Source organism: Malus sylvestris, chromosome 13, assembly GCF_916048215.2.
Source record: "Malus sylvestris chromosome 13, drMalSylv7.2, whole genome shotgun sequence".
Taxonomy (NCBI): domain Eukaryota; kingdom Viridiplantae; phylum Streptophyta; class Magnoliopsida; order Rosales; family Rosaceae; genus Malus; species Malus sylvestris.
Window position 1 is genome coordinate 18,570 of NC_062272.1, and position 21,748 is coordinate 40,317.

General features: G+C 36.9%; 2 protein-coding genes across 8 annotated transcripts; one reads left to right on the plus strand and one right to left on the minus strand.

Annotated features, from left to right (window-relative positions):
- The first annotated feature begins 2,066 nt into the window (after positions 1–2,066).
- LOC126596418 (ferredoxin-thioredoxin reductase, variable chain) lies at positions 2,067–2,871 on the plus strand. Its single transcript, XM_050263003.1, has one exon. The coding sequence runs from the start codon at positions 2,209–2,211 to the stop codon at positions 2,701–2,703; it is 495 nt and encodes a 164-aa protein (XP_050118960.1). The 5' UTR covers positions 2,067–2,208; the 3' UTR covers positions 2,704–2,871.
- Positions 2,872–4,345: 1,474 nt separating this feature from the next.
- On the minus strand, positions 4,346–14,672 carry LOC126596417 (katanin p80 WD40 repeat-containing subunit B1 homolog KTN80.4). 7 transcript variants are annotated; one of them, XR_007613959.1, is made up of 21 exons: positions 14,428–14,671; positions 14,201–14,266; positions 13,841–14,085; positions 13,517–13,647; positions 13,259–13,376; positions 12,862–13,088; positions 12,613–12,715; positions 10,224–10,294; positions 10,015–10,089; positions 9,801–9,944; positions 9,471–9,702; positions 8,776–9,303; positions 7,775–7,834; positions 7,575–7,696; positions 7,099–7,233; positions 6,465–6,539; positions 6,225–6,337; positions 5,138–5,254; positions 4,967–5,035; positions 4,623–4,859; positions 4,346–4,547 (listed from the first exon to the last, which is right to left on the minus strand). XR_007613959.1 is itself a non-coding variant. In XM_050263002.1 (21 exons), the coding sequence occupies exons 3-21, from the start codon at positions 13,866–13,868 to the stop codon at positions 4,796–4,798; spliced, it is 2,328 nt and encodes a 775-aa protein (XP_050118959.1). In that variant the 5' UTR covers positions 13,869–14,085; positions 14,201–14,266; positions 14,428–14,672; the 3' UTR covers positions 4,346–4,795. The 7 variants fall into 7 exon arrangements, 5 of the variants coding, with proteins under 5 accessions (XP_050118959.1, XP_050118958.1, XP_050118957.1 ...); XM_050263002.1 differs by having other exon boundaries at positions 4,346–4,859; positions 9,471–9,548; positions 9,633–9,702; positions 14,428–14,672; XM_050263001.1 differs by having other exon boundaries at positions 4,346–4,856; positions 14,428–14,672.
- Positions 14,673–21,748: the final 7,076 nt, after the last annotated feature.

The following is a 21,748-nucleotide window of genomic DNA, read 5'->3' on the forward strand; positions in this document are numbered from 1 at the left end:
AATTGCAGAGAGGCAAACAATCGTTTCACTGTTTGATTTCTCTTCAAAAAAAGCTCATTGCCATTAAGGAATATAGTCTTCGTCTATTTGTTTGATTAGTTCAATGACCAAATGTTGTTTAATTTGCTTAATTTTTTTACAAGGGTGATCATTTAGACATTGCAGAGTGGGTCCAAATGAACGGTTAAAGTCTCATTAACCTACTGGTCAGTTAGTTTTTAATTTCAACGACACACCGCAGACTCGAAATCGATAAAAATTCATAAATATAAATTGTGAGTTAATTAATAATTAAAAGGAAACTAAAATAGGGTCAAATTAATCTCTCTTATAAAAAGAACTTTTTAAAAATATATATATATTATTATAAGATGAGAGGAGAGAGTTCAAACTATTACAATAATTTGGAGAAAAGACACTTTCAAACCAAAACCGCATAGGTAAAAACACAACACTCTATCAACTAAGCTAAATAAATAATTTGATCTCATCCCACCTATCATTTTGATTGTCTAGTTCATAAACCTGCAAAAAATATGGAGTGGTGAACTTTAACAACTCAATATGGACGTACCTTATAAAAAAGACTCAATATATACATGAACATTAATTGACAAAACTAAATTAAATGTCATGTAACACGTAATTCAACTATAACATGTTATCAATAATCAACTATATGGGTTATATTTCATAATGCAACTAATTAACTTCAATTACTCAACCCGTTAATCTATATAATAGAACAAGTAGACATGCATTTTCCATACTTGTAAGTCAATCATTCCAATTTTTTTCTTTTGTTAGTCATCTTTCCTCAACTCCTTGTACCCAACTCCAAAATACCCAATAAAAATCATGTGCACTTTAGGCTAACTTGAGACCTGGTACATAACAAAAGTTAAACTCAACTACACAAAAGATTCTTTCAAATTATCTCAACTTCATAATTTCGAACTATTATCTCAACTCCATAATTCCAAACAACTATCTAAAATGAGTGATTCACAAATTTGTCTCATTTATTTTTATCTTTAACATATATCACAATATATTCTCAATGAATAACATTCTAGCATAAGCGTCAAGGGTGGACAGCTAACCACTTAGCTCTGGAAAATTCTCATACAAAGAGCAGTTTTTCTCACCCATGGATTCAAGGAGGAAGAAGAAATTTATAAAAAAAAAAAAAAAAAACTAAATCATCTAAGACTATAATTCCTAATAAACTTATGACAACTCATCATGGGATGGAAAAACCTACCAATTTCCCCTTCGAGACCATTAGAAAGGTATACCAAAATAGGATTGCTCATCTTGATCAAATTCCCATTGATATAATTTCTCATAACTAGGCTCCCTCTGATTGAACTACTCGTGATCAAACTCTCACTGATTGAACTACTTGTAACCAGGCTCCCCCTAATTGAACTACTCATGGCAGATTCCCCATGATCGAACTACTCATAACCAAGCACCTCCTAATCAAATTACTCATAACTAGGCTCCCCCTGGTCGAACTATCCATGACCAAACTCCCTTTAATCGAACTTCTCTTTGACCAAGTTCCTACTTCTCTTGACCAAGCTCCCTCGATCGAAGTACCCATGACTTGACCTTCTCTGATCGAACATCTCTTGACCAAGCTCCTCTTGACCAAACTTCTCTTGACTAGACTCCCTTTGATCGAAGTACCCATTACCAAACTCCCATGATTGAACATCTCAACTTCATTGGCAAAGGAAATTATAGAATTTTTTACCATAAAACATCGCTCATCTTCATCTTGGTCCAATCAGCATCAGATATATTGGTTGCTGTCTCTTAACACCTTTAATAAAGCATGTCCTCCATTCTTGATTTTTGTGTAACCCCATTTGAGCTGTGTGGTGTCTCTCATTATCTCATAGTAGGAAGGGTTGATATGCATAGTTGCATAAAGAAGCGTTATTGGTAAATTGCAAAGTGACCTTTAAATGAAGAGCTTTTTAGCAATTACTCAATAGTTGTGGTTATATCATATTGGTGTACCATCCGTGTACAGGTCATTGAAAAATATCTCCTACTTTAGCTAAATTCGAAGGATTTTCGTGTGGGGCAGGGGTTTGGAGAGCGAGTTGAGAAAAAAAGAACGCAAAAGAAAGACTGGGTGTGCGTTCACGGAGAGGGATTTACTAGATAAGTGGAAGATAGACGGACACAGGAGCAATGAGTATCGCAACAGTGGCAGCCGCCGCCTCTTCATCCCTGAGCGCAGCAGCAGATGTGGGACAGATGAAATCGTTCTCATTTTCTTTCCCTTCTTGTTGGGCAGTTTCATTTTCACATCACAAACTCACTCCCACCCCTCCTGCCCACTGCCCACGGAGGAGGAAATTAAGTAGAAGGGTAATTTGCGAGGTCGCTGCCGCCGATGTATCTCCATCAACATCATCAGATGAAGCCACCGCCGCCGCCGCCTCCTCCAAGATCGGAGCTAGGGTTACAGTGAAGGTGCCTCTGAAGGTGTACCACGTGCCCAGAGTTCCGGAGGTAGACATTACTGGCATGGAAGGTGAGCTGAAGCAGTACGTTGGGCTGTGGAAGGGCAAGCGGATTTCAGCCAATCTCCCTTATAAGGTGCAGTTCGTCGTCGACGTTCAAGGCCGTGGCGCAGTTAAGTTCTTCGCCCATCTCAAGGAGGACGAGTTCGAATATCTTTAATCAATTTCGGTATCAGTCTCTCTCTCACCTCACACATTATATATCAAATAAATTATAGTTATATTTATAATTATAACTGTAATAGCAGTTAGTTCTGTCTCGTTTCAAAGAAACTGCAACTGCTACGTATTTAATCACATTCACATGGATCAGTCTGATCTATTATTATTTCTCGAGCATTGAGCAATATGCAGTTGAGTTTTCTTGTTCGTTAGCCTGCCTAACCTCCTAGGCTCCTAACCTCCTCACCTCCTGCTAGATAAAAGTTGCATTCGCATTGATGCAGCTTCTGACAAAAATTTGTTGCGAATGAAATAATAGCAACAAGAAGTTGAAACAGATTGTGTTGCCTCCTTGTTTCATTTCACAGGCACAGAGACTATTGTTGTTCATCAATCGATTGCCTTAGTTTTTCTTGATAGATTGAACTAATGATTGTTAAGATGGAGAACACTCCAGTTTGGTTCAAGCTTAGGCCATGTTTGAGCATTAATCTTTTAGCTTAAACTCCGGGCAACTTATACAAAGTCCAATCTGGAGAAAGGCCAGATCTGGAGTGGTGACAACTGACGAGCTTATAGCTTATCAGTGTCTAAAGCCAGCTATGAGAACCCCGCACTAAATAATTTAATAAACGGTTACTTTTTTTTTTTTTTTGCCATTACGGTTCATACAAAAGTAATGTTGTCTCTCGGGACTTGGAATGGTAATGGAAACTGCCTTCTAATCCGTAGGAGCCTCCACCCAAATTATACATTGTTCAGTGTTTTCTGCGTATGCATTTCAACTACCTCGCTTAAGAGTTAAGTGCCTGCCTTTATTGGTTCACTGTTCTGCATAGCATTTCACCTTCCAATCGCTTACGTTTTGAAAACAAGAGATCATATTTGCAACTAAATGCAGCACTCTTTTATAAAAAGAGTTTCAATATACACTCTTATAATTTTTCAATTTTTTCTAATCTTAAATGTACTCATCTTAAATATACCAATTTATTATATGTAAAATGTACAATTTTTTAATATAAAATGTACCCATTTTTTTTATATAAAATCCATTCAATTTTTTTCTAATCCATTTTTTTTAACTTATATGTGTACATTTTATTTCGTTAATTTGAAAATGTGTCCATGCTAAGTTTAATAGAAGAAATTTAATAATGTTATTAAACCTAATATTTTTTTTTTGTTTGAAAAATGTACCCATATTTTGATACAATAATTTTTTTTTGTTAGTTTTGATGAATGTATCCATGTTTATATATTTAATATTTCTAATCTCATAAATTATAGGTTTTATTTAAAATCTCATTAATATAAACAACTATAATTTTTAATTTTTAATTTAAAAATATAAAAACCTACATAAAAATACATTATCACATTAATGTCAGGGACTTAAAAAACTAAAAACCACCGAGTTTCAATCAAAGAACATTGGTAGTTAGGAACCGCATCCGAAGTCTCTTTTTATATAATTTTAATTAGTTATTGTCCACATGGCACAAATTTGACATCATTATCAATAAAATTTTGGGACGCACAGTTAACACATTATTATTTAATGATCAAATTGATGGATTGACTAATAGATGTATGACATTAATTTGTGTATGACATTGCAGTGTTTAAAAGACGCAATATGAGATTGCCATTGAAGGCAAACTGGAGAATGCAAAATATAATTTACCAATATATAATTGTTAATGCGGCCAAAGGATACAATTTGATGCTCAGATTAACCCATAAAAATAGAAGATACGATTGGATGCTGCCATGTTGGTTACGAGTGAAACGGAGTGGAGCGATCTCCACTAAGCAGAAATGGATGGAAAGTTCCCAAAACTGCAAACAGGACGTAGAGTGACATGTCGTCAATTAGACTCTCGTTTTAGTTAATAGTTTAGAGTTAGCTTGTACCAGTTCTCCACTTAGGATTAATGTACAACCAGGGACTGCCCGAGCCTGCCAGGCCACAGAACACAGAGAGCATTGAACCATCAGGGCGGTGTTGCAAGAGAGAAGAGGGGTTCACAACTCCAAAATGCACAAACTCCCTCCAAACTGCACTTTCACTATGCACACTTTTTCAGTCATGAAATTTCCTGAAGAGCTAAATTCAACTCTTGTGCAGACTTTGCAATTGATCCTCCTCTTCTATGGGTAAAAAAGAATGCACAAAAGAGTATTGACATCTCCAGCATAATTAATTAAATGAGGGAAAAAAACCCCTGTATTGAAGCAAACTAAAGAAAAACAGGCACCTGGTAAGAGCAGGCAAACTGCATTTGACCTTTTCAAGCTCCATAAAACAGATGTTGCAACGCTCCAGCCTAGGATAACCATTTCAAATAGATAGCCACCTCAAAGCTGATCATGGTTAAATCTAGATATAACGTAAAGAAAAATGTATATCAGAGCAATAAAAAGCATACCTTTTCTCGGCTTCAATATCAACGCCAACAGATGATGATGCAGATATTGCTGAATAGATCACAGAACCAAATACTCTAACCAACTTGAGCAGCATTTCCAAAGAAATGCCTAAATGCCTGAATAAAGATCAGGCCCGTCAAATAAGTATCAAAATTGCAGATGAAAGATCCCAAGCACAAAACCTAGTAAAGAATGGCTGTGATTTTATTTGTTAATCAGGAATGTTATTATTGCCTATCAAATTCAGCTTGACTACCACAAGGGGTCTGTCATTCTACCACAAAGCAACCAGACCCAGGATCATATATATTCTTCACCCAGGTAACATCCATCCTTCACCGGAAAATTGCTACTAGAGGCCCCTCTTTCACAGCCACCAACACCCTACCCCGTTTTTTCTTTCTTGATTTCATAAACAATTGTTCTAGTTAGTGATTTTATGGGCAATAGATGGCATGTCACAATTTCATTCATACCAAACCTGTGAATATGGTGCCCCTAGTGCACCAGAAATCCACATGCCATTCCATTTTAAGGGGAAAAAAATAATGTGGTGTCGAAGCATCACTCCTAAAAGAAATGATTGAAAATAAATCACTTCAAAAGCACAAAGCATATTTAGTTGAAAGAAACAATAGACTGGTTTCCCAGAGACAACTTGCACCAGCTTTTCCAATTTCAAACCCAAAAGTGCGACACGCTCAGAAATCCACAGAAAATTATAACTAAACAAATGAATGGATGATACTTCTATGTGTATGCATAGCGCTTTAAAAAACACTGGGGAGCAGAGGACACCTATGACATAGTGAGCCCCCTTATGCGATAGAACAAAAGAAAAAGACAACAAGTTAAAAGGGGAATGTATCCCATAACTCGGATATAACAGAGGAAAACCAAAACACAAATGTATTACTTATGTGCAGCTGATCATAAATAAAACTCAAAATGAATATATAAAAAAGAAAAGTTTCTGGAAGCTGTTTGATGTCATTAAGATTCTAGAAGGCCCACTACCTGAATCCGAGACAAAGACCCCAAATAAATAAAAAGAGAAAAAAGGAAGATACTGCTAAAACTTCTTACCTATCCATGTTACTTTCTAGAAGGCCAGTGAGGAGTGGCAGAAGACAAGTGCATATATCCAGCGTGACAATATCAAATTTTTCTGTCATAATGCCAACTACATCTGCAATGACCTGGATTAAAAGCACAAACATTATACAGAAACTTTAATTCTATACAATAACTAAAAGGGATGATTGCTCCACATTCAATAGTATCTAGAAATTGAGGGCTCAAGAAAAACTTTAGTTCTATACTTACAGCATGATCAGCCATCTTCTCCATTGCACCAAGAACCGCCTTAACATCATTCCTTTCCCAATATCTATAGACTACCTGCAAAGAGCTACCAATAACATTCATGAATTTATTAGGTGATAGTTAAATGTATTCTGTCAGCAAATTGTCACTATTATTATTGTAACTGAGCAATGATTGGTAGTTCCTCATTGCAGCTCAGCCGTTCTTATATAACCTCCCACAAGGAACCATTAGTTTGAAACCTATCCCAAACCCTAGGCCCCTATCTATCCCCAACCTATCTGCCATTCAAAACACTACTAGCATAAATAAAAAATTATAAAAAATAAATAAATAAACACACTGAAATAACTGCTATTAACAAAACATTCAAAACATCTCGCATTTCTGTGGCTACAAAGATGCAAACAGAAAAATAAAGCTCAAGAAATTTTATAGAAGGAAGAAAGATGGAATACAATGAATTATTGAAAGATAGTTGATCTAAGCTTTGTTGACAACCCCAATTAACAAGCATTGAGCTCCCATCAACTTACCAATGCCCAAAATTCATGTAAAGAAAGAAAAGATGCATATAGAAAACAATAGCACCACATAAACACTTAAAAATAGTCTCAAAACCAATAAATATAACCTGTAATTTGGCAAGACGAGATTGCATGGAGCCAACAAATAGATTGTGTTTTTCCAGGAGATCTGCAACAGCATCCTCATCACTAGCAGTCACTGTTTCTTTTTCAGTAGATGTAGGATAACCTCGTTGCTTAAACTTCAAACAAAAAGAAGATGGTATAGGTTACAAATTTTGTCCACCAAAACAGAACACCATCCAGAAGTTATCATGAGAAAATGATCAATCTTATACACTTCCATGGTCTCTACTACAGTGCTCTATCCATGGTTTCTAGTCAGTCCTCATATCATGACATTATGGGGAAAGAAAAGTACATTGAGAATTGGGCAATCAATTTGCAATTAAGTTATCTCATGGTTAATGTCATTCTTTAAAAAATGACAGAATATTCCCATGTCATTTTCTTAAGTGCAATATGTGATGTGTATCAAGAAAGAAAGATGGCACCAAAAGGCAGAACAAAGATGCGGCCATACCGCAATTAAAGGGGTAATGTTTGGTGCAGATGCTGTTCCCATGGTACCATTGGAAGTAGGTCCCTCGTAGTTAGAATTTCTCTCTCTTTTCTCCCAATTTACAGCAATTGAGCGCATTCTCCCTAGATATACCATACAGAGCTTGGGTCATACTTCACTAGACTAGTCTTATAAATGACGCACAAGCAAAAACACTATACCTCCTCTTTGACCTTCAGCAAAATGTGCATCTCCACTCACCTTGTGCCCTGGAGCCTCATCTTAATAACAAAAAAGAAACAAAAGTGAAAAAAATAGAAGCTTAAGGTTTGACAATGACACTCAGTCTCAAAGGTATGAAAAAGATGGACAAACCCACATGTACAATGCCATCAGCCATTAAGGTAAACATTACAGATAATATAGAATAAAATACTATACAACAGAAAAACCAAACTAAAACACATGGGAAATGACGACAATGAATATGCAAAACATACACATGTTCTTATAACAGCCATTAAGAATGCGCATATGGAGAATCCATTTTCAGAGTAAGGAATTTTCCCAGTCCCTTGGTTGGCAATACCATCCACAAAGGGTTAGTTGCTTATTTTGGTTTTCATGATCAGCCGTCCATCTGCTTGCCTTCACACTAGTGACAATTCCTTTCTTTGCGTGACTATCTGATAAAAACCTATGTGGAATATTGATTATCAATCATTTGAGGAAATGAGATGCTTGTGGTTCTACTGTATGCTTGGTTCATGCTACCAGCCTTGTACAACCTTTACAACTGATTATGAAAACTGTTTTATTTCCAAGATAATGCAAGAAACCTATAAGGCTATTACATTATTTTGGTATCACAAAGCAATTATTGAAGTAGGGGGTCAGGCAGAGGGGAGGGCGACCTCCCAATTCACACACACGAAGGTTTGAGCAGCTGATATTATAAATTTAATATTTACAATATTCTGCCCATAAAGATATTTAAAGTATCAATATAATCTCCAGTGTTCACACATTGAAGGCTTGTGTAGCAGAGACTAGAAAATCATCAGACTTACGATAGTATGGCTCATTTATAGACATGTCAGTGATGTATAAACAACTTCAAAACAACCACCCCAAGAATCAAGATCCAAAATTAGACTAAATGACAATATATTGAATATATTGGATATGAGTGGAAAGCGTGCTACCAAGATTAGATACATACAACTTTCATGCTGGTAACTCGCAGTCGGCTCCATCATTGAACTTGTTTCATGCTTCCCAGGCCCAAAACATATATCATCCTTTGTGTTTTTTTCAGCATGTATTTCCCGAGTTGAATTTATAACTGTTGAGAAGCCATTCTTATCTGCCGCACTGCTTAATTCAATAGCCTTAGAAGCAGGGGATTCAGACACTGAAGACACAGCTGGCTTATCCACTTCTTCTCTGCTATTGGACAACTTCCGGAGATCAGTTGCCTTTGACTGCAAAGAAAACGCCAGTGGCCTTCCAGCAATGCCAACCTCTTTTCTAGACTCAGCTGACAGCTCCGACCTCATACTAGTTCTTGGGACAATTACAGGTATGACATCAGACTTGTTAAATGTTGGAATATTAGCTGTTGAATGGGTCTTAGTAGAACTCCTCTTCAGGGTTGTTACAGTAGGAACTGCCACTGAACTAGCCGCAATAGTTTTTGGACTGGAATTCAAATTGATCCTTTGAGGAGTAACAGGAAAACTTCCTGTGGCTTCATTCAGAGGATAATCATCAGGCATTAAAAAGTCAACATCAGACTGAAGTAATAACATAAAGAAATGTAAACAAGCTAAGGTAAGATCTGTGATAAAAAAAAATTCTAAGAATCTCAGTGACACCACAAAAATTAAAAATTAAAAAGGCTAATAGTTTGCCTACATGCAATAATTTTTGGCTCCTTAACGAGATCTGAATTCTGAGAAACTGATAACCTTCCAAGAGACTTTGTTTCCTTCACTAAACAATCTGAATTGTGAGAAATAGATAACCGGCCCAAACTAGATTTAGCAGCATTTTCATTGAGCACGGAGAGATTCCCACCAGACAATGATTTAGATTCTGAGTGCCCACTCAATCTGCTGGCCTTACCAATTGCATACGGTTCTATGCGCTATACCAAGCAACAGATAAGTTTGAAATCAATAGTTAATAGCACCAGGGCTAGAAACCAAGAAAACACTCCAAGAACAAAGATAAACTGAATAATACCAAGATGTCTACAACCCACACTCCAACACAACTCTGATTGTATGAGCATCCAAGAAGCTTTCCCTCATGAACAGTAAGATCTGACAATCGAGACCATCCCACCTCCACAACATCATGGCATCTTATTGGCTCCCACGAGAAAACCTACATAGTAAAATTATAAAGTATGCATATCTGATAATCCTGATTATTATGAAGGATTATATGAGCTTACCTTTAAACTTTCATGCAATCCACAGAGTAGGGCTCTCCCATCCGGGCTAAAAGTCAAAGAACGCACTCCAGTTGTCTGTTAGAAACTAGAAATGAGATAGATAATCTCCTTATAGAAAGAAAATCATGAGAATCTTAATTTCTTGGCAATATGGACCAATATTTTTACTAAATAAGAGCCAAGAGCAGTATTCATGAGGTACACAGTACCTCAGGTCCAGCTGAGCCAATTAGCTCAAAGGTTTCGAGGTCCCAAAATTTGACTGTCCTATCCGCTGAACCTGAAAGGAAGTGAGGAAGGGAGAAGAAAGCAATATATGTGAAATACTGTACAAGGACAGATGTGCAGTGTAAATGATTACAGATTACCAGAGTTTACAGTTTATATGCAGGAATAAAAGCAGAAGTAATAAGCACTTTATATAATTTGAGCAGCATGTTATGCACATTTATTGATAATTGAAACAAACCACACAACTTTGAAATGACACTATTATTTTTACTTTCATAACCGACATTGACAGCAGCAAAAGAGCCACTCTAAGAAATGAAGCACCTACTGTAGACAGATCGACTCGCAAGTTCCCATTAAAATAGGATACACACATGAAAATTCACTTGTCAGTCATTGGTGTTTTGGGGAATCTTGAAGACGTCAAGGTCAGAACATGGTAGAATATGTACATGACTTTTCTATGGGTAGAGTTTAAGGCGATCAATAAAGTAAAATCAGCACTGATATTGAAATTTCAGACATACAAATCTACGTTTGGAAAGGAAAAATGTGTCAAAAATAGAAAAACTCAACAATGTTCTTTAACAAAAATACTAACAACAAAGCCTTATCCCACTAAAAGTGGGGTCGGCTGTATGAATCCTAAAACGCCACTATGCTCGGTTTTGCGCCAAATCTTCCGTTAGCTCCAACTACTCCATGTTTTTTCTTAAAGTCTCTTTCCAAGTCTTCCTAGGTCTTCCTTTATCCCTTTTGCCTTGAGCCTTTATCTCATAATCACATTTTCTAACTTGAGCATCTGTAGGTCTCAATGTTTTAAAAAACTAGCCTCGGGGCACGCCTAGGGCACCTTTGAGGCTGGGCACTAAGGCTAACGCCTCTATTTTGCTGGAGTGGGCGAAAGGCTTCGCCGGAGCCGCCTAGGCACGCCTCAGGGGTTTTTTTTTTTTTTTTTTCCAAACTCCCAAACCCAAATTTTGGGTAGGGTTTTAACTGCCTCATACCTCTTCCTTGCACTATTCCGCCGGAGCCGCCTAGGCATGCCTCAGGGGTTTTTTTTTTTTTTTTTTCCAAACTCCCAAACCCAAATTTTGGACAGGGTTTTAACTGCCTCATACCTCTTCCTTGCACTATCGTCTCCCTGCCTTTTTTTCTTATTTTTATTTTTTTTAAATAATGAAGGTGTGTGCTGTCTGCGTGCATTATTATATGTGTGCTCATTGTACTTTACATCCTCTATTATATATATATAATATAATATATGTATATATATCACGCCTAGGCCGGGCTATCCCTCAAACGCCTAGCCCACGCCTTTAATACATTGGTTTAGGGTTTAGGGTACATTGGTAGGTCTTCGGTTCACACGTCCAAACCACCTGAACCGATTTTCTCTCATCTTATCTTCAATTATGGCCACTCCTACTTTACCTTGGATATCCTCGTTCTGGATCATGTCCTTTCTCGTGTGCCCACATATCTACGAAGCATTCTCATCTCCACTACACTCATTTTTTGCACATGGTGATGCTTGACCGCCCTACATTCCGTGCCATAAGCATTGTTGGCCTTATTGCCATCCTATAAATTTTTCCCCTAAGTTTGATCCCATAACACACCCGATGCACTCTTCCATTTAATCCATCCAGCTTGTATTCTATGGTTGAGTATCTCTCAGTTAAAAAAGTAATGTGTTTAGGTCTCGCAAAATAGTTGCTACAATTTGTAAGTATATTAATGTGTATCTTTCCGGACTCATGTCCCACCCAATTAGCCTATGGGGACTACTTTGTAAGCTTTTACTGTCAGAGTTAGTAAAAGAATCTTTCTAATTTCTCTATTGTAGTGATTCCAATCATGTTTGGCATGATGTCATGGCCAGAGTGATTCCAGATATCTTCTTATATCCATATGGCTTCTGATTGTCATCAATGAGATTCAAACCTAGATATATCCAGATATTCCATCTTAAGTCACATAAAGATGTCTCGGAAAGATATTCATATTCCAACTTATATTTATAGATTTTGTTGCCCCATTAAACAACACAAAGCAACAAACACCAGGGTATCCAATGATCAAACTGATCCAGTTAAGAACCAGATAATAGGTAAACCGATTTCAATAAGAAATGAAAACAGCAGGTAAAACTACTATACATAGCAAGAAAGAAGCAGCCTATAATGAAGCAATGGCCTATGTTGAGCTGTAGGATGACAAAATGGCACTTCAATATATAAACAATAATCCGATACCTCGCAGGACTATCAGAATACACCGAGGATATTGACACCCATACTATAATATACAGCTAATAACACCAACTCAACGCATGACTGATGAGTACAAAAGAAGATCACTAACCTGTTGCTAGCAGAAACTCATGGGGATGAAAGTCTATGCACTGAACTTGGCCCTCATGACACTTGAAATCATGCAGCATCTTTCCAGCAGTCAGGTCCCACAACTGTGAAATAATAGACTTTAGTTTATATGTTGTCTGAAGAAAATGGCAAATTGCATAATTTGTCTAAAGATTACATGTATCAACATCCAAAATAATGGCCAAAGAAAATAGAATTAATTATTTTGCAAGAGGAAAGAAATACTAACCTTCACAGTGTTGTCCTCTCCACAAGAAACAACCCAGCGGCCATCCGGGGTAAATCTGATAGCATTGACCCCTCGTGTATGGCCTTTGTATGTGTGAATACACCCCTTCTTCCTGATATCCCATATTTTGAGATTTGTGTCTAAGGAGCCAGATGCAAAGAACTCCCCAAAAGGATGAAAGTCCACAGATATACAATTGGATCTGTGACCGGTAAGTGTGCGAACAACTACACAAAAAATCACATAGCAAAACCAATAAAGGATATAAAGACAATTTGACACCATAAAATAGATATCTAAAAAAGCTCCAGTACAATTTCGGTTGGGGGTGTTCTCTTGTTTGGAGGAATTTAAATTAAAATATTGCAAAAAAAAAAAAAGAGAACAAACGGCATACTCTTTGCCTCCTCTAAATCCCAAAGCTTAATTGTCCCACTTGCAGCTCCTGCAGCTACTAAGACCTCTGAAGAATCAAAGCTTACTGAATCAATTCCACTGGTGTGTCCAGACAAACTCTGGGCATGAAGGCACGTTGAGAAGATAAGAATTAATGAAATAACAAATTTGTTCCAAGTTGATAACTATACAATGTCGCTGGAAAACTTGCAGCAGCATCAAATATTAACCTCAAAAGGAGAGAGGGAGCGAAGGTTACCAGTAAGGCATTGGGTTTCCCAATGGCCCAGAGATTGACCTTGTGATCTTCTCCGCCGGTGACAAGAACTCTCGAAGATTTTCTGCCAATCTTGAGGCAATTCACAGCTGCAGAATGTGCTACAAATTCCTCTGAGCCACACCACAGGTTAAGGCTAGAACTATGGGAGATATTATTCTGAATCTGATACCCATACATACACACACACAACAGTGTGTTCAAGTATAAAAAGCAAAATCATAGATTGTGTGTGCGTGCAATCTACAAATGAAGGAGGGAAACTGTAGAGCACATAGCGAAATAAATAAACCAAGAGGAGGATACGTAGCTTGTAAGCGCGTTTAGTAGTCATGGGGGAAGAAGAAGAAGAAGAAAAGAGAAACCCTAGCCGCCCTAGGTAAATATAGCAGCAGCACTGACCAAACCAGTCTGCCGTGGTCCACACACTGAAATCAAATCTCAAATCTCAAATGTCAAGGTGCTGCTGAATACGATGAGGACGGTGATGATTGTGGTTCCATTCCGGATCTCGAAGAATTCACTGCGTTCCGTTCCGTAACGTTCAGTGCCTTCACATTTCAAAATTGAAAATTCAAATACAGAACAAGTTAAGGGATAAAAGAGAATAGATCGGGAGAAGAGAGCGATAGGAAATATGAAGAGTAGAATACAGAGGTACATTACGTTGAGGTTTCTCTCTTTTGTCGCTGTTGCTGCTTCTTCTTCACACTCTCAAAGTTGTCACAAAATCTAAAATTACATTTCTTGTCAAAGTTGAAATTGAAAATGTACGCGACAGAGGGACAGAAAGACGAAAGACAAAGGTACCGTACAGCAGAGAGTAGTAATTAATTAGTAATTAGAGTATTCTTAAAAGATAATTAAAGTTGGATGAAGAATTTAGTAGTTACTGTTACAAGCGACAGCGACTCAGCGAGTATCCCTCTGCTTCCAACTCCAATTTCATTCATTCATTCCCCGGAGCAGACAAGACCAGAGCAGAATAGATTGCTCAAATAAAATGACAACGGCGGGGCGAGTGGCAGCAGCAGCGCCAATATAATTAAGTGCACGCAGAAGCACACGACCTTGAGCCGCTTTCCTTTCACGACCTGGGTATGAATTAATTGGTTTCAAACTCCGTCTTTACAAGATTTAAAATTAAAATCTGTTGTATTTTTTTTTCTTTTGTTGAAATCTGAACCCTAAACTCTCAAAAAATACAAACTCTAACCCACCACACCCCACCCCGGACCCACCCAAAGTTACAAATGGGACAGTTATAAATTTAAAAAAAAAATACTTTTATTAAGAGCTCAATTAGAGAAAATCTCTCATCTGTCCCCTTTCAATCTTCTTTCTTTCAAATATTTAAAAATAAACTAACGAAAAGTTAAAAAAAAAATTAATTTTATTGAAAAATAACAAATAAATGTGTAATGAATAGTACTAGAAAAATGTACAAATGCGATTTTTCGTTAAAAATAAACAGTATCGAAAGTGTTTCGTTAAAACTTCCAATATTTTATGTTCTCATTTTGATTTTTTGTCACTTCCATTTTGCTACTAATATCTATTTACTCATCACTTTTTTTTGTCTTGCGCTTCCAAAAACTATATGCGGTCATTTCTCCTGCTAATCATCATAAGCTGATATTTGCCTCCTTCCCATTTGGAGGGAAATACTCCTTTTCACTGGCCACATGGTTATAGTTTATATTCAAATGTCATAATCAAATAGTTATCTATATGCGTCGAACAGATTAATTGTTATTGTAAATAGTAATATTTTAACGATTAATAATCAATTAATTTAATTCATATGAATTACTAAACGGTCTTCAAATTAAATAAATTTTTGTAAAGATATATCTTAAAGCGTGCGTCAAGATGACGAGTGGGTGAGTAAAAACAGCATTGCCTGCTTGTATCTCCTTCCTTCCCCAAATCAAAATTGACAGGACTGGCCACCCATCACTCACCTTCCTCAACTCTCCACCTTATCCAATTTTCTTTTCTTTTCTTTATGGGACGAATTCTCGTTTCCTTTTCTTCATTTTTTATATTTTATTTTGGGTTTTCAATATGTTTTTCATTTAATGTATCTAATTCTCATACATTTTGCATATATATTCATGAAAGTCAGGTTTAAAATGAGTCATGTTACCGATCCAAGACAACCTAATTAAAATAAATAAATAAATTATTGGACGTACACACATGTACATACATTATGTGAGAGTCACTTTTAACGATCACATACTTATCTCACTTTGTTATAAATTCATTAGAGATGTTATGACACACCCCGATCCGGAATGTCCGGACTCCGAATTGAGCTGTTCTGGCCGACACTAGGAGGGTGACGAAGCCATAAAATGTAGTGATGTGGAAAATGTGAATAAATTTGAACCTAAAAGTGCCTAAGCATAAGAGTGCGTTTGTGAGCGAGAATGAACTCATTTCACACGTGATGTCAGAGCATAAGTAAAGTACAGTCAAGCATGATGAGAATTATACCCAAGAAACCTTAAGCATAGTGATGTTTGTGAATCTTAAGCATAAGTATGAAATTTGTGTACAAGCAAAACAACCCAAGAAACCTTTTAAGTCCGTGGAAAGAAATACCCAAGTTTTAGAGCTTATACATTGTGAAATCTCATTCCTGGATTTCATTGTTATAATCTACGTATTTGTATTATTGAGATTTTATATTATTTTTCGAGAAATTATATTAATTTATTTCGATTTAGATTTTAATTAAATTAGTTACAAAGTTTGAAGTTTGGAAATTAATTATCTAAAATTCATTGACCTTTCGAGGTCACAAGTAACGTTTTCGAATAGATCTTGAAACTATAAGCCCATAGGTGAAAACTATTTGCGAATCCAGACTATAACGGTATAGATACGGACATTTGAAATTGTGTTACTAAACTATAGATTTTAAATTTATTTTAAACTCCTACCTTGTGGGAAGGAGACCAATCAAAATTTATGTTAATTACCACCAATCAAAAGGGGGAATAAGGAGGGAAAGGAGAGAGGTGAGGAAACACCCAATCAACCTTGACCTGATTTCAAATCCCAACCCGGTTCCTTGACCCGGTTGTATCTCTTCCGTCCGACTTCCGATTGAGGTGATCTTGGTGTCTATGGAAAGCTCTCGGCGAACCCAACATATTTGTGGTATTATAGTTCTCAATTTCTAACCCAATTTTACAAACCGAAGCCACAAAGTCCACGGTTTTCCGGAGTTTTCTCATTTTTTCGTTGAATCCGACAATGATTACCGTCAATCACCACCACCAATAGACTCCCCTCAACCCCTGGAGCAAGGCCCAAGCATTGGATTAGGCGACGGAGTTCGTTTTGGCAATGAATCGAGGAACACCCATTTCTAGGTTTTATGGCGGGTTCGAGGGCAATTGGAGCTTTTCTCGGCCAAATTGGACTTGGCCACATGTATGAAACTTGCTCCACTCACTGAGATCTATTTTCTTGTAAAATTTGGTAATTTTTTGAAATAGTTAAATTTTCCGGCGAGTCGGGCGGCCAACCGCCACTCGCGGCAGCGCGTGCGGCGGCGCATGGTCAGTGGGCCGACGATGTCTTTTTAAGTCCAATTAGATGTCCTGAATTCATAATTGATATCCGTATGAAGTGATTTGATTGTTTGAACTTAGTTTCATTATGATACATCACTTCATCAAAATTTGAATCGACAATCCGACCGTTGGATTGTCGTCAAACTTTAATGCGTTATATAACATAATATTTGAGGATTATTGGAACTGATAGATCTGGAATCCGAAGTACGGATCTTCCCGAATTAGATTTATAAGTTAGTAAAATTAATTGTTAACCGCCACCTAATTCTAGCAATTGGATAATTGGAACTGATAGATCTGGAATCCGACGTACGGATCTTCCCGAATTAGATTTATAAGTTAGTAAAATTAATTGTTAACCGCCACCTAATTCTAGCAATTGGAGGAGATCCGACCGTCGGATCGTAATGAGATTTTAGTACGTTGTTCTTTGAGCATAATGTGGTTCTTAGGAAGTTACGGATCTAGATTATGATATGCGAATCTTCCGGATTAAATTGCTAGGTTGTGGACCCCACCGTTGATTTTTGGTCAACATGTCTTAAACCATTTGAATTACTAAAATTAGTGAGGCTTTGCGGACTTGTCTCAGCAAGTGACTTTAATATATGTGATATGGTGATTACTCGATTCTTTATATTAACATCCTTTGTGGATATGACATGGTTTTATAAATGTGTTTTTTGTTAAAATGTGATTCTTTTATAATTAGCCATCGATCTATTTTATTAAATTTGATTTGATTCATAGATTGGTAATATTTGTGGAAAAGTGATTCGAATTGCATATTGAAATGTTTATGAAATGTGTTTGAAAATATATATTTGAAATGTTGAGAAATGCGAGGGCTAGTAAGGGACCGTTACCCTAGTGTCACGGGGTTAGGTGACACCGAGTCTGCACCATGTAGTAGTGGTACATGGATGATCTCGCTTGGTTACTCCGCAATGGGGGACCATATTATTTATGGATCGCGCTTGGTTAATCCGCGATGGGCAATCCTTATGGTCATGTATACTTAGGAGTGATCATGCTTGGTTAATCCGCAATGGGTGATCTAAGGGTGGGTTCGGTTCCATTCGGTTCAATTTTTGGCCGAAATCGGAAACCAAACTGAAGTTATTGTTCGGTTCGGTTTTTTTTCAGTTTTGGTTTTTTTGGGTTCAGTTTCGGCCCGCTTCAGTTTTTTTTTATTTATTTGAAGCTTGAAGAACATGCTTCCGTGCCTTGAGCATTCTTAGTGAGAAATCAACCTGCAACATCAGTTATTAAAATTAACAAACTTGTAGTCAAATCCATGAAGCATTCATATAATGAACGCATGAATTAACAAACATGCAACATCAGTTATTATAAAAAATTAAAAAAAAAACCCACAATTTATTCTTTTTTCCAGTTCACCCAGAAAACCAAGAATTAAACCTTTACCTCCATCTTGCAGATCGAACAAAACAAAATCAAATACATACCAGGCAAATCCCGTGGCTCACATTTGTAGAGGTCGACCTCTGGGATAATTTCTAGCTCAATGGTGTGACCATTGATTTTTCGATCTAGATAGTAAGCAACAAGCTCTTCATCCGTTGGGTAGAATATGAATCCAGGAGGAAGACTCATGGGTGCCATTGCAATTCTCTTAGAGTGTGAGAGAGTTGAAGTTAAATAGAGAGAGAGAGAGAAATGATGACTCATGGGTGCCATTGCAGTACTCTCTGAGAGTGTAAGAGAGTTGAAGTTAAATAAAGAGAGAGAGAGAGATAGGAATTGGGAAAAATGGTTTTTTCAACTAGGGTTAAGGAAAGATGAAAGATGTGAATTGGGAAAGATAAAAGATGGGGATTGGATGAAAGATGGGAATTGACAACGTATTAAACAATTACGATCCAGCTTGTTTTAAATATGCTACTCATAATGGTATTAGCAATAAAAAACTTGCTGTCAAGATGGTTGAAGTGGAAGATACTCAACCAAGTGGGAATGGGTTAGAACCCCTTTGGGTGTAATATTTTTTTTTATAATTAAAATATATTCGGTTCGGTTTTTGAACCTTAAAAACCGAAACCGAACCAACCTAATTGGTTCAGTTCAGTTTTTTTTCGGTTCGTTTTTTTTTTCAGCCTCGGTCCGGTTTTTTTCAGTTTTTGGTTTTTTGAAAAACCCACCCATAGGGTGATCACTGCCTAACAGTTTTGTAGGTGTGACTCTACTTGGTTAATCCGTGATGGGGGATCACTACCTACTTGGTTATCTTGACCTTGCTTGGTTAATCCGCGATAGGGGGTCACTACCTACTTGGTTATCTTGACCTTGCTTGGTTAATCCGCGATGAGGGGTCACTAGTAGTCCTGCTTGGTTAATCTGCGATGAGGGACCATATTATTTATGGATCGTGCTTGGTTAATCCGCGATGGGCGATCTTTATAGTCATACATACTCAGGGGTGATCATACTTAGTTAATCAGCGATGGGTGATCACTGCCTAACAGATTTGTGGGAGTGACTCTGCTTGGTTAATCTGCGATGGGGGATCACTACCTACATGGTTACTCAGGGGTGGCTCTGCTTGGTTAATCCATTATAGGGGGCCACTTCCTGTTTGGTTACTTATGTAGGTTTCGGCTGAACTACATCCACCTAGCCCTAGTTTTTAATGTATATATGAACGATGATTTTTGAGAATTTTATGATTTGAACTAGAAAAACCGTTGGATGTCTGGGTGACTCCTTTGGAGTTTCCAGTGACTTAACTATGATTTCGTAAAAATATGATTTATATTCGAGGTTTATAAACGGTGATCGATGGTCTTTCTTTTATTGAATATCACATACTTGTATTATTGTCACTCACCCGAGTTTCGCAGTTTATCCAAGTTCTGGTTGGCTAGTGCACCATTCACCTGATGTAGGCACTGATTATAAATGTGATAAATTTGGGTAGACTATGAGAAACGCTAGATATTTTGGATTCCGTTGACTAGTCTGGAATCCTTGCTCTTGTTCATTTCCATAAGGTTAGTCTAGAACCCTAGATTCGAGTGAATGAGAATTACCCACAATAGACCTTGTGAATACAAATTAGAATTACCATGTTATTATTCATAATCCAAGTAGGGAATTATATGGAGTTCCTTGGTTAAATTCGTGAATTGATATGTTATCGCATTGTTTGATTAACGTAATTAAATGATAAGATCGTGCATCTTTGATTCATGAATTGATTAATTGAGGGGATTGTGGAATGATGCTGGATATGAGTGTTGTTATTATGATTATTTTAGTTGATCAATGTTTCTAGAGAATAATATTGTGCATTGTTAATTCTTTAAGATGTTACACGCTATGAGTTGTGATTTTATGTGGGAAACATGATGATTTATGTGATGGATGAAGTGGAAATATTAATCGTCATGTGGGATTGTTATGTTGGATATCATTGTTATTGTTATGATTAGACTTGTTGATAAATATGGCTAGAAATATGATTGTGCTTCGTCGTTTGTTCTTTGAAATATTGCATGATATGCATTGTGGTATATTGTTGGGACATAACGATTTATGTGATGAATATTCGAGTTTAGTGAAATAATGAACTACGAATGGCTTGATTCCTATTTAGGGTACGTAGGCAGTCTAACAAGGATGTTAGATGCAGCCATAAAGTCTACGAAGAATTATTGCTTAGTTGGATCTTAAGTTGTGTTTTGCCATTTCCCGAAGGCGGGGGTATGTTAGAAATAAGGGTATTTAGTGACGTCACGTGTCGATCCTGGACGTATGTCGAGATCGGGGCGTGACATACATAGTGATGTTTGTGACTCAAATAGATTACCTACTAGAGCTAATAATAAGTATTTTGTCACATTTATAGATGATTGTTCGAAGTATTGTTATATTTATTTGATAAAGACCAAGGTCGAAGTATTTGGTAAATTCAAGATTTACAAGACATAAGTGGAAAATCAATTAAAGAAAAGGATAAAGAGACTTAGGTCAGATAGAGGTGTTGAGTTCACTCTTACCGATCTTAGTGTTTTTTGTAAAGAGCATGATATTATACATGAAGTAACCGCACCTTATTCTCCACAATCAAATGGAGTTGCAGAAATGAAGAATATGACCTTACTGGACATGGTGAATGCAATGCTTTTGAGTTCTGGATTACCAAAAAAAATTGTAGGGTGAAGCAATTTTGACTGCATGTTTTATATTAAATAGAGTAATCATTAAAGACAACACTACTACTTCATATGAAATTTGGAAAAAGAGAACACCAAATCTTCAAGTCTTGAAAGAGTGGGGGTGTTTGGCTAAAGTTGCAATCCCAGAACCTAAGAGAAAGAAGATAGGACCTAAAACTGTGGATACTGTTTTCTTAGGTTATGCTCATAATAGTAGTGCCAATAGATTTTTAGTCATCAACTCTGAAATAAATGAAATTTCGAATAACACAATATTGGAGTCTAGGGATGCAACATATTTTGAAGACATATTTCCTTTCAAGACTTTAATGCAAAAGCAAATGGTAGACAGATCATGCACTAGTACTGACAAAGTCTCTACAAGTATTAGCCATCAAGTTACAAATGAAGAAGAACCTCCAACAGAACTTAGAAGGAGTAAG

Coding starts and splice junctions, on each gene's coding strand:
- LOC126596417 (XM_050263000.1), bottom strand. CDS start 13,868: ATGACTACTAAACGCGCTTACAAGCTAC. Junction 7,697..7,774: donor TGCTGAAGGTCAAAGAGGAG/GTATAGTGTTTT, acceptor TGGTATATCTAG/GGAGAATGCGCTCAATTGCT. Junction 5,036..5,137: donor GATATTGAAGCCGAGAAAAG/GTATGCTTTTTA, acceptor TGGTTATCCTAG/GCTGGAGCGTTGCAACATCT.
- LOC126596418 (XM_050263003.1), top strand. CDS start 2,209: ATGAGTATCGCAACAGTGGCAGCCGCCGCCTCTTCATCCCTGAGCGCA.